Below are 13,361 nucleotides of genomic sequence, written 5' to 3' on the forward strand. Positions count from 1 at the left end.
AATTGGATGAAGGGTTTAGGAGTTTCAGCTCCTTAACATGTGCCACCCTGTTTTTAAAGGGACCAAAAGTAATTGGACAGATTAAATAATTGTAAATAAAATGTTCATTTCTAGTACTTGGTTGAAAACCCTTTGTTGGCAATGACTGCCTGAAGTCTTGAACTCATGGACATAACCAGACGCTGTGTTTCCTCCTTTTTGATGCCAGGCCTTCACTGCGGTGGTTTTCAGTTGCTGTTTGTTTGTGGGCCTTTCTGTCTGAAGTTTAGTCTTTAACAAGTGAAATACATGTTCAATTGGGTTGAGATCAGGTGACTGACTTGGCCATTCAAGAATATTCCACTTCTTTGCTTTAATAAACTCCTGGGTTGCTTTGGCTTTGTTTTGGGTCATTGTCCATCTGTAGTATGAAACGACGACCAATCAGTTTGGCTGCATTTGGCTGGATCTGAGCACACAGTATGGCTCTGAATATCTCAGAATTCATTCGGCTGCTTCTGTCCTGTGTCACATCATCAATAAACGCTAGTGACCCAGTGCCACTGGCAGCCATGCATGCCCAAGCCATCACACTGCCTCCGCCATGTTTTACAGATGATGTGGTATGCTTTGGATCATGAGCTGTACCCAGGGCCGTATTTTCCACTAGGCACCGCGGGCACGTGCCTAGTGCGGGACGATGCGGTGGGGCGGCACCTGGGCAAAGGTTTTTTTTATTTTTTTATAATGGAAGTCTGGGTCGGATCCTCGCCTCCGCTCCCCTCCCCAAGACATCATACTCACCTCCTCGGCTCCAGCGGTTCCGAAGGTCTCCGGCGCCCCGGCATTCTTCCTGTGTCACAGGCTGTGTGTGTGTGAGCGGTCACGTGATACCGCTCATTACAGTAATGAATATGGACGCCACTCCTCTCCCATAGGCGTGGCGTCCATATTCATGGCCTTAATGAGCGGTATCACGTGACCGCTCACACACACAGCCTGTGACGCAGGAAGAATGCCGGCGCCTGGAGTGGTTAACATGCAGGGACCGCGCAAGGTGAGCCCAGCCATGCATACAGGGAGGGAGAGATGAGTATGAGCCCGGGGGGGATGAGTATGAGCCCGGGGGGAGGATGAGTATGAGCCCGGGGGGAGGATGAGTATGAGCCCGGGGGGAGGATGAGTATGAGCCCGGGGGGGGGATGAGTATGAGCCCGGGGGGGGGATGAGTATGAGCGGGGGGGTATGGGAGATGAGTATGAGCCCAGAGGGGGGAGATGAGTATGAGCCCAGAGGGGAGGGAGGGGGGAGATGAGTATGAGCCCGGGGGGGATGAGTATGAGCGGGGGGGGATGGGAGATGAGTATGAGCCCAGGGTGGGGAGATGAGTATGAGTGGGGGGGGAGGAGTATGAGCCCAGAGGGGAGGGAGGGGGGAGATTAGTATGAGCCTGGGGGGAGATGAGTTTGCGCCGGGGGGATGGGAGATGAGTATGAGCCCAGGGCGGGGAGATGAGTGTGAGCCCAGGGCGGGGAGATGAGTATGAGCCCAGCAGGGAGGGAGGGGGGAGATGAGAATGAGCCCGAGGGAGGGGGGAGATGAGTGTGAGCCTGGGGGGAAGATGAGTTTGCGCCGGGGGGGATGGGAGATGAGTATGAGCCCAGGGCGGGGAGATGAGTATGAGCGGGGGGATGAGTATGAGCCCAGCAGGGAGGGAAGGGGGGAGATGAGAATGAGCCCAGCGGGAGGGAAGGGGGGAGATGAGAATGAGCCCAGCGGGGAGGGAAGGGGGGAGATGAGAATGAGCCCAGCGGGGAGGGAAGGGGGGAGATGAGAATGAGCCCAGCGGGGAGGGAAGGGGGGAGATGAGAATGAGCCCAGCGGGGAGGGAAGGGGGGAGATGAGAATGAGCTCAGCGGGGAGGGAAGGGGGGAGATGAGAATGAGCTCAGCGGGGAGGGAAGGGGGGAGATGAGAATGAGCTCAGCGGGGAGGGAGGGGGGAGATGAGAATGAGCCCAGCGGGGAGGGAGAGGGGAGATGAGAATGAGCCCAGTGGGGAGGGGGGGAGATGAGTATGAGCCAAGGGGGAGATGAGTATGAACGGGGGAGGGGATGAGTATGAGCCCAGCGGGGAGGGGGGAGATGAGAATGAGCCCAGTGGGCAGGGAAATGAGTTTGAGCCTGGGGGGGGAGATGAGTATGAGCGGGGGGAGGGGATGAGAATGAGCCCAGCGGGAAGGGAGGGGGGAGATGAGAATGATCCCAGCGGGAAGGGAAGGGGAGATGAGAATGAGCCCAGCGGGGATGGAGGGGGAGATGGGTGCACTGGGGAGACGGCTGCACCGGGGAGACGGCTGCACCGAGGAGACGGCTGCACCGGGGAGATGGCTGCACCGGGGAGAAAGGCTACTTTCACATCAGCGATTTTTGCCAAAGTGTCTGCATTAGTTGTACTTACCAATGGGGGAGGCAGCACTAAAAGTGCCTAGGACAGCATAAACTCTAAATATGGCCCTGGCTGTACCACGTCTTCGCCATACTTTTCTCTTTCCATCATTCTGGTAGAGGTTGATCTTGGTTTCATCTGTCTAAAGAATGTTCTTCCAGAACTGTGCTGGCTTTTTTAGATGTTTTTTAGCAAAGTCCAGTCTAACCTTTTGATTCTTGCTGCTTATGAGTGGCTTGCACCGTGCAGTGAACCCTCTGTATTTATTTTCATGCTGTCTTCTCTTTATGGTAGATTTGGATATTGATACGCCTACCTCCTGGAGAGTGTTGTTCACTTGGTTGGTGTTGTGAAGGGGTTTCTCTTCACCATGGAGACTATTCTGCCATCATCCACCACTGTTGTCTTCCGTGGGCGCCCAGGTCTTTTTGCATTGATGAGTTCACCAGTGTTTTCTTTCTTTCTCAGGATGTACCAAACTGTAGATTTTGCCACTCCTAATGTAGCAATTTCTCCGATGGGTTTTTCTGTTTTTGCAGCTTAAGGATGGCTTGTTTCACCTGCATGGAGAGCTCCTTTGAGCGCATGTTTCCTTCACAGCAAAACCTTCCAAATGCAAGCACCACACCTCAAATCAACTCCAGGCCTTTTATCTGCTTAAATGAGAATGACATAACGAAGGCATTTCCCACACCTGTCCATGAAATAGCCTTGGAGTCAATTGTCCAATTATTTATGGTCCCTTTAAAAACAGGGTGGCACATGTTAAGGAGCTGAAACTCCTAAACCCTTCATCCAATTTTAATGTGGATACCCTCAAATGAAAGCTGAAAGTCTGAACTTCAACTGCATCTGAATTGCTTTGTTTAAAATTCATTGTGGTAATGTCTAGAACCAAAATTAGAAAAATGTCTCTGTCCAAATATATATGGACCTAACTGTATATGTCTGCAGTGTGAGATCATTGGCCCAATGTCATTTAACCCTTTCTTCAACGCTCTTTTGTGCCAGTTTTATAGTTGTCGTAGCTGGTAAGTGTAATCACATCAGGGCTCCTCGCCACATTGTATGTTATTAGTGTGATGCTTATTTTTTGTTGTTAAACCTATAAAAAACAGAAAAGAAAAAATTGCCGAATAAGAAACCAACACGAGGGTGGTGATGAGCGCAGAATACATAAGCGCTGCTCTGAGTGTTTCGCATCCAGAACTCCAGTATCCCGGACACTCTGTCCAGGTCTCTTCTTCAGGGTGGGGGCAGTGGTCGCACGGTGAGATAATGGCTGCTCGCAGGCAGCTGCCTCCCGCCCCCGCCTCACCCTCAGCTGCTCCCGCACACGCGTGTCTCGCTGCCCCCCGTCCCGGCGCCGCCATTGGCTGCTCCCCTCACTATTCATTAATAAAATTAGCGGCACGCTTCAGGCGAGCGGGAGCCACCAATCAGCAGGCGGGGAGCGGAGGATACCAAAGCCAGTGACAGGGGGCAGAAGGGGGCGGAGCCAGAGAACAACAGACCTGAGCACCAGGAGTGGAGAAGTGCGAGGATGAGGGATGCTGAGGAGAGTAATCCGGGCGGGGAGGGGGCGCTGTGCCCCGGGGCAGCGCTGATTGTAGCGGGGCGCTATATAAGGGCTATGAGGAGGGTCGTGTGCCAGACACACAGCCGCCCGGCCACAGCAGCCTCACTTCTCCACAGCAGGACGCGTGCCAGGAGAGCGGAGCCGCCCGCAGCATCACCTCAGCCGCAGGTCAGTGCCCAGCCTGGGAGGGGATTACAGAGGGGCTGCACCGCATGTAGCAGAGCCGAGTCTGTCACTTCCCACAGCATGCAGTGGTTTCAGGAAGAATTCCTGCAGTTATTTACAGACATCCTGCAGGGAGGAAATGACAAACACCGCTCTGCAACATCTGTGTGTCTGGTGTAGCCCTATAACACAGCACCGCTACATCAGTGTGGGGTGCAGTCTTATATACAGCCCTGCTACATCTGTGTGTTTACTGCAGTTCTATAATACCACACTGCTACATCTGTGTGTCCAGTGCTGGCCTATAACACGGTGCTGCTACATCTGTGTCCGGTGCAGTCCTATAATACATCATTGCTACATCTGTGTGTCCGCTGCAGTCCTAGAACACGGTACTGCTACATCTGTGTGTCTGGTGCAGTCCTATAACACAGCACTGCAACATCTGTGCCTGGTAAAGTCCTATAACACGGCACTGCTACATCTGTGTGTCCGGTGCAGTCCTATAATACAGCATTGCTACATTTGTGTGTCCGGTGCAGTCCTATAACACGGCACTGCTACATCTGTGCCTGGTAAAGTCCTATAACTCGGCACTGCTACATCTGTGTGTCCGGTGCAGTCTTATATACAGCCCTGCTACATCTCTGTGTTTACTGCAGTTCTATAATACCACACTGCTACATCTGTGTGTCCAGTGCTGGCCTATAACACGGTGCTGCTACATCTGTGTCCAGTGCAGTCCTATAATACATCATTGCTACATCTGTGTGTCCGCTGCAGTCCTATAACATGGTACTGCTACATCTGTGTGTCTGGTGCAGTCCTATAACACAGCACTGCAACATCTGTGCCTGGTAAAGTCCTATAACACGGCACTGCTACATCTGTGTGTCCGGTGCAGTCCTATGAGGCGATGTGCACACGTAGTTTTTTTGGTGTGCGGATTTTGGAGAGAAAACCGCAGGTAAATCCGCTGGACAAAGTCCTGCGGTTTATCTGCGGTTTTGCCCTGCGGTTTTACACCTCATAATGGATGAGGTGTAAAACTGCAGCATTTCTGCACCAAACAATTGACCTGCTGCGGATTGTAAACCGCAGCAAAACCACGCGGAAAAGTCCGCAGCATGTGCACAGCTTTTTTTAATTTCCATGGGAAATAAAGGTACTGTACAACACAGCAGAATCCGCACCATGTGCACATACCCTAATACAGCCCTGCTACATCTGTGTGTCCGGTGCAGTCCTATAATACAGCCCTGCTACAACTGTGTGTCCGGTGCAGTCCTATAACACGGCACTGCTACATCTGTGTGTCCGGTGCAGTCCTATAATACAGTCCTGCTACAACTGTGTGTCCGGTGCAGTCCTATAACACGGCACCGCTACATCTGTGTGTCCGGTGCAGTCCTATAATACAGCCCTACTACATCAGTGTGTCCAGTGCAGTCCTATAATACAGCCCTGCTACATCAGTGTATCCAGTGCAGTCCTATAATACAGCCCTGCTACAACTGTGTGTCCGGTGCAGTCCTATAACACGGCACTGCTACATCTGTGTGTCCGGTGCAGTCCTATAATACAGCCCTGCTACAACTGTGTGTCCGGTGCAGTCCTATAATACAGCCCTGCTACAACTGTGTGTCCGGTGCAGTCCTATAACACGGCACTGCTACATCTGTGTGTCCGGTGCAGTCCTATAATACAGCCCTGCTACAACTGTGTGTCCGGTGCAGTCCTATAACACGGCACCGCTACATCTGTGTGTCCGGTGCAGTCCTATAATACAGCCCTACTACATCAGTGTGTCCAGTGCAGTCCTATAATACAGCCCTGCTACAACTGTGTGTCCGGTGCAGTCCTATAATACAGCCCTGCTACATCTGTGCCTGGTAAAGTCCTATAATACAGCCCTGCTACATCAGTGTGTCCTGTGCAGTCCTATAATACAGCCCTGCTACAACTGTGTGTCCGGTGCAGTCCTATAATACAGCCCTGCTACAACTGTGTGTCCGGTGCAGTCCTATAACACGGCACCGCTACATCTGTGTGTCCGGTGCAGTCCTATAATACAGCCCTGCTACATCTGTGTGTCCGGTCCAGTCCTATAATACAGCCCTGCTACAACTGTGTGTCTGGTGCAGTCCTATAACACGGCACTGCTACATCAGTGTGTCCGGTGCAGTCCTATAATACAGCCCTGCTACATCTGTGTGTCCGGTGCAGTCCTATAATACAGCCCTGCTACATCTGTGTGTTCTGTACAGGCCTATAACACGGCACTGCTACATCTGTGTGTCCAGGTCAGTCTTATACGACACTGCTATATCAGTGTGTCCCGTGCAGTCCTATAATACAGCCCTGCTACATCAGTGTGTCCGGTGCAGTCCTATAATACAGCCCTGCTACATCAGTGTGTCCGGTGCAGTCCTATAATACAGCCCTGCTACATCAGTGTGTCCGGTGCAGTCCTATAATACAGCCCTGCTACATCAGTGTGTCCGGTGCAGTCCTATAATACAGCCCTGCTACATCTGTGTGTCCGGTGCAGTCCTATAATACAGCCCTGCTACATCTGTGTGTCCGGTGCAGTCCTATAATACAGCCCTGCTACATCAGTGTGTCCGGTGCAGTCCTATAATACAGCCCTACTACATCAGTGTGTCCAGTGCAGTCCTATAATACAGCCCTGCTACAACTGTGTGTCCGGTGCAGTCCTATAATACAGCCCTGCTACATCTGTGCCTGGTAAAGTCCTATAATACAGCCCTGCTACATCAGTGTGTCCGGTGCAGTCCTATAATACAGCCCTGCTACAACTGTGTGTCCGGTGCAGTCCTATAATACAGCCCTGCTACAACTGTGTGTCCGGTGCAGTCCTATAACACGGCACCGCTACATCTGTGTGTCCGGTGCAGTCCTATAATACAGCCCTGCTACATCTGTGTGTCCGGTCCAGTCCTATAATACAGCCCTGCTACAACTGTGTGTCTGGTGCAGTCCTATAACACGGCACTGCTACATCAGTGTGTCCGGTGCAGTCCTATAATACAGCCCTGCTACATCTGTGTGTCCGGTGCAGTCCTATAATACAGCCCTGCTACATCTGTGTGTTCTGTACAGGCCTATAACACGGCACTGCTACATCTGTGTGTCCAGGTCAGTCTTATACAACACTGCTATATCAGTGTGTCCCGTGCAGTCCTATAATACAGCCCTGCTACATCAGTGTGTCCGGTGCAGTCCTATAATACAGCCCTGCTACATCAGTGTGTCCGGTGCAGTCCTATAATACAGCCCTGCTACATCAGTGTGTCCGGTGCAGTCCTATAATACAGCCCTGCTACATCAGTGTGTCCGGTGCAGTCCTATAATACAGCCCTGCTACATCAGTGTGTCCTGTGCAGTCCTATAATACAGCCCTGCTACATCTGTGTGTCCGGTGCAGTCCTATAATACAGCCCTGCTACATCAGTGTGTCCGGTGCAGTCCTATAATACAGCCCTGCTACATCAGTGTGTCCTGTGCAGTCCTATAATACAGCCCTGCTACATCTGTGTGTCCGGTGCAGTCCTATAATACAGCCCTGCTACATCTGTGTGTCCGGTGCAGTCCTATAATACAGCCCTGCTACATCTGTGTGTCCGGTGCAGTCCTATAATACAGCCCTGCTACATCTGTGTGTCCGGTGCAGTCCTATAATACAGCCCTGCTACATCTGTGTGTCCGGTGCAGTCCTATAATACAGCCCTGCTACATCTGTGTGTCCTGTGCAGTCCTATAATACAGCCCTGCTACATCTGTGTGTCCGGTGCAGTCCTATAATACAGCCCTGCTACATCAGTGTGTCCGGTGCAGTCCTATAATACAGCCCTGCTACATCTGTGTGTCCGGTGCAGTCCTATAATACAGCCCTGCTACATCAGTGTGTCCAGTGCAGTCCTATAATACAGCCCTGCTACATCAGTGTGTCCTGTGCAGTCCTATAATACAGCCCTGCTACATCTGTGTGTCCGGTGCAGTCCTATAATACAGCCCTGCTACATCTGTGTGTCCGGTGCAGTCCTATAATACAGCCCTGCTACATCTGTGTGTCCGGTGCAGTCCTATAATACAGCCCTGCTACATCTGTGTGTCCGGTGCAGTCCTATAATACAGCCCTGCTACATCTGTGTGTCCGGTGCAGTCCTATAATACAGCCCTGCTACATCTGTGTGTCCGGTGCAGTCCTATAATACAGCCCTGCTACATCAGTGTGTCCTGTGCAGTCCTATAATACAGCCCTGCTACATCTGTGTGTCCGGTGCAGTCCTATAATACAGCCCTGCTACATCTGTGTGTCCGGTGAAGTCCTATAATACAGCCCTGCTACATCTGTGTGTCCGGTGCAGTCCTATAATACAGCCCTGCTACATCAGTGTGTCCGGTGCAGTCCTATAATACAGCCCTGCTACATCAGTGTGTCCTGTGCAGTCCTATAATACAGCCCTGCTACATCTGTGTGTCCGGTGCAGTCCTATAATACAGCCCTGCTACATCTGTGTGTCCGGTGCAGTCCTATAATACAGCCCTGCTACATCTGTGTGTCCGGTGCAGTCCTATAATACAGCCCTGCTACATCTGTGTGTCCGGTGCAGTCCTATAATACAGCCCTGCTACATCTGTGTGTCCGGTGCAGTCCTATAATACAGCCCTGCTACATCTGTGTGTCCTGTGCAGTCCTATAATACAGCCCTGCTACATCTGTGTGTCCGGTGCAGTCCTATAATACAGCCCTGCTACATCAGTGTGTCCGGTGCAGTCCTATAATACAGCCCTGCTACATCTGTGTGTCCGGTGCAGTCCTATAATACAGCCCTGCTACATCAGTGTGTCCGGTGCAGTCCTATAATACAGCCCTGCTACATCAGTGTGTCCTGTGCAGTCCTATAATACAGCCCTGCTACATCTGTGTGTCCGGTGCAGTCCTATAATACAGCCCTGCTACATCTGTGTGTCCGGTGCAGTCCTATAATACAGCCCTGCTACATCTGTGTGTCCGGTGCAGTCCTATAATACAGCCCTGCTACATCTGTGTGTCCGGTGCAGTCCTATAATACAGCCCTGCTACATCTGTGTGTCCGGTGCAGTCCTATAATACAGCCCTGCTACATCAGTGTGTCCGGTGCAGTCCTATAATACAGCCCTGCTACATCAGTGTGTCCTGTGCAGTCCTATAATACAGCCCTGCTACATCTGTGTGTCCGGTGCAGTCCTATAATACAGCCCTGCTACATCTGTGTGTCCGGTGAAGTCCTATAATACAGCCCTGCTACATCTGTGTGTCCGGTGCAGTCCTATAATACAGCCCTGCTACATCAGTGTGTCCGGTGCAGTCCTATAATACAGCCCTGCTACATCAGTGTGTCCGGTGCAGTCCTATAATACAGCCCTGCTACATCTGTGTGTCCGGTGCAGTCCTATAATACAGCCCTGCTACATCTGTGTGTCCGGTGCAGTCCTATAATACAGCCCTGCTACATCAGTGTGTCCTGTGCAGTCCTATAATACCACACTACTATCTGTGTGATCCATGTCCTGGCACAGGGTATAATTTCATGTCTCTCTCATTACAGAATGGTGTTGGTAAAGAGCGAGTACAGAGAGGAGGAGATGTCGTCACCTTGCTCCATGTCCACCTCCAGTCTGTCACCTCAGCCCTGCACCTCTGATGATGAGCAGCAGTTCACCCCTAGCCTACAATCAGAAGATGGAATAATGGGCGCAGATGCCACCAAGAAGCCCAGGCGTAACCGTACCCGCAACAATAAAAATGGTGAAGTTGTCTTGAAGATCAAAAAAACCCGCCGCCTGAAAGCTAATAATCGGGAAAGAAACCGCATGCACCACCTGAACTCTGCCCTGGATGCACTCAGGGAAGTGCTGCCCACCTTTCCTGAGGATGCCAAGCTTACCAAGATAGAGACCCTACGCTTTGCGCACAACTACATCTGGGCGCTGTCTGAGACCCTACGCCTGGCAGACCAACTTCACGGCTGCACCACGTCTTCTGTGCTGATCCATGACTCCCCGCCTTCTCCAAGCCCTTCTGCTTCCTCGTGGAGCTGCACATCCTCTCCCTCTTCATCCTGCGGCCCACTGTCCCCTGCTAGTCCTGCAAGCTCCACCTCGGACATCCTAGATTACTGGCAACCTGCTGATCGCCTCTTACATGGAGCCCTCACCCAGCAAAACCTCTCTTACCTGATCACCAAATAGCTCTGACTGGTCATTGTACATATGTTGGGACCAACAAACAAGGGATATATGGGGGAGAGTATGGGAATCCCATATGTTTAAACCTTGTGGGGTCTTCCTCCCCAGATGCCATTGTTTTCTCTGGATGCCAACGACATGTTCTTACTGCTTGAGTGGAGAAAGCACAAACTACATGACGGAACTGTGACCGTGATAGTAATCAGGGCTAGGGAATCTCTATGTCAGAGAAACAAGTAGGTCTGCCAGAAAGTTCCTACAAACAACCAAATCCATTTTATAAGCCAAGGGGATAATCAGCTGTTAGTAGCTGGTGGTCTTCAGACCCTCGTGTCCATAGATAAGGGCGACTCTGCTGCATCTGTTTATTTCCCACTGCTTGGAAATCGTTGTGGGAATTTAATGTGTCAATCCGAACTTTCCCTCTGACTTGCACTTCGTTCACTTTGCCAGATTTTGTCACAATACCTTTTTGTTCTGTCATTCTATCTGCCCGTTTCCATCTGTCCTCTATGATTTATTTGTAAAAAAAAAAAAAAATGTTGCTTGCCAGAGGGCCAGGTTAGAAGTCATTGTATAATTTGTAAGCTTTTGTACCCCTTGAATGAAAGCGTGAAAATTTAGGCTGAACTCACTAAGAAAAGGAGAAAAAGGGGGGAAAATGGAAAGGGAGGTTTCCTTCATACATTATTTATCTGTGCATTCAGAGGAAAAGGAGCCCCTATTCTTCCAGAAGATTAAATGAGTGCAGCAGACGAGGATGATCGCTGTGATCAGATACATGTGCTCACTTTTATTTATTACAGATGATGATTTCACGGAGTATATGTATTATTTTTTTATTATTTTTGTATATTTCAAAGAGTTTATTCTAGAATGTATTTACAAGACAAGCAGATCTTGTGTTTATAATTATTAAATAAAATGTCTAATTTTCCTAACTCTTGTCTATGTCACTCTTTTATATATTTTGTGGCGTCGTACAAAGTGCTGTATCACAGGGCGATAGTGTAAAAGGTCAAGTAACTAATTCTATCAAAACCCAAATATTTCCTCATACATATTGTACACCAAGAAAAGTGTCACTGAGGTCTAAAACAGAAGAAAATAATGAAATTATAAAATATAAAACCTCAACTAAAGAAATTGGCATTTTAAGCAGATGTCATCACCTTATCAGATAGTCATTTGCTAAACTTGGGATGACTATTGGTAAATCCAAATTCTATAAAAATATGGTATTAATAAGAAGTATGTGTTGTGTCCGTTGTGCAATAGGTACCCATTAAAGTCTATGGGGCTGTTCACATTTGTGTTTTTTCACGGATTGTGTGTCCATACAAAACTGACCGAGATAATGTCTATTTCTGACAACACGGATGAAAAGTACCAAATACAAATCTATGGGTCTGTAAAACACCCACTGCACACGAATGGGATCTGTGTGCGGTCAGCATCTAACATTGCAAAGAATAGGAGAAACTTAAATTTTTTTTTTAATCTATTCACCCATGTGAAAAACCCACTGATGACACAGGACCATTTTTTGTTGCAGATGTGAAAAAACAACAGACGTCTGATTGCAGCATAGAAAAAACATCAGTGTCAAGAAACACTATCCCTAGAATGATACCGTTAATTGTCAGAAAGTTACAATAAACCAGACTTTCTTCGTTTCATCTGATATACAAAACCTTCCGGTCGTGTGATAAATGTCCTATTAATTACTCGATGTGCATTTCCAATAAAACTGTGTAAGCTACAAATAAACATTAGCTACATGGATAGATCGACAAAAATAGGAATGTTATTAAAACAATAAATGAACAGAGATGGTTTTAAAAGAATGAACTAGCGGTTTGGGATTTCCTATGTCTGTACATGGATTTTTCCAACCGGCCAATATAATACTCAGCATTATAAGATGTGGTATCCTATGTAGAGACATTCATTGAGGGTAGACTATGACGTGTGGGGAGAAGGTGAGAAAACAGACTATTCAGGTTTTGGGGTAGGAGGATAAATAAGGGGTCCATACGATTATGGAAGAAAGGGATGACCTCAGGGCTTGTCGCTTTTTCTATTTATACCAAAATGAGCTAGAAATGTAGTTTTAGCTCCTGAACATGTGTATATGTAATGCACGGCTGGTTATGTCTCCCTTGTGTTTATTGGGGACGTACATCTTAATATACAACACACCTTGTATTTATATATAATTCATGTGTTCTCAGAAGTAAAAACAATAGCCCAAGTTTAGGCATCATTTATTCATGTAAAATAGCAGCGATTTGTCCCTGAAGTCATGTATCAGGCGCAGAATGCATAGACTTCGCATGCTGAATAAAGATGCAAATATACTTAAAGCTTAAATATGGCTAATTAGCCTAAGGCGTTCCTGTATGGGAAAGCACAAGTGTTATGAGCTACCTGCCTCCTACTGAGTGTTCTTTAAACACTTGTCAGTCCTCAGGCTTGTGAATATAGATTGTCTACAGGCACTGCCCTGCCTGACAAGCTCAATACCCTTGGCAGGACCCAAGCACAAAGCCATTAAATCCACTATGAATAAACATCCCTCCCAAAGCAATTAAAGGCTTCAGGACACAGTGATATCATATAGCAGGCTTCGTTACCAGTAATTGGGGTAATGCTCCAAAGGCCAAAAAAGTTGTGCTTCTATTCAGCTTAATCACAATTATAAATGTTCAATAAAGGGTGAGCGGGTCTGATCATTACTGAGTGTGTTCTCTCACTTGCACCGGGATGCTGCCAAGATCAAAATATTACTACTCTGGTTCAGGCCGGTTTTAGACAAAGTGGGGCCCTGGGCAAAAGTTTAAAGTGGGGCCCCAAATGTAACAATGCACCATCACACAAACATTTCAGCTGTATTTATATGCGCTGAGTTCTGGCCATTAAACGAGAGATCAACA

At 48.8% G+C, this 13,361-nt stretch overlaps 1 protein-coding gene across 1 annotated transcript; it reads left to right on the top strand.

Moving 5' to 3' along the window:
* Window positions 1–3,856: 3,856 nt before the first annotated feature.
* Window positions 3,857–11,366, top strand: NEUROG2 (neurogenin 2). The gene is made up of 2 exons (XM_073571941.1): window positions 3,857–4,173; window positions 9,786–11,366. The coding sequence occupies exon 2, from the start codon at window positions 9,787–9,789 to the stop codon at window positions 10,426–10,428; it is 642 nt and encodes a 213-aa protein (XP_073428042.1). The 5' UTR covers window positions 3,857–4,173; window position 9,786; the 3' UTR covers window positions 10,429–11,366.
* The last annotated feature ends 1,995 nt before the right edge of the window (window positions 11,367–13,361 follow it).

This window comes from Dendrobates tinctorius, unplaced genomic scaffold (assembly GCF_039654945.1).
Source record: "Dendrobates tinctorius isolate UK_male_01 unplaced genomic scaffold, ASM3965494v1 ptg000030l, whole genome shotgun sequence".
In the NCBI taxonomy this organism is placed as follows: domain Eukaryota; kingdom Metazoa; phylum Chordata; class Amphibia; order Anura; family Dendrobatidae; genus Dendrobates; species Dendrobates tinctorius.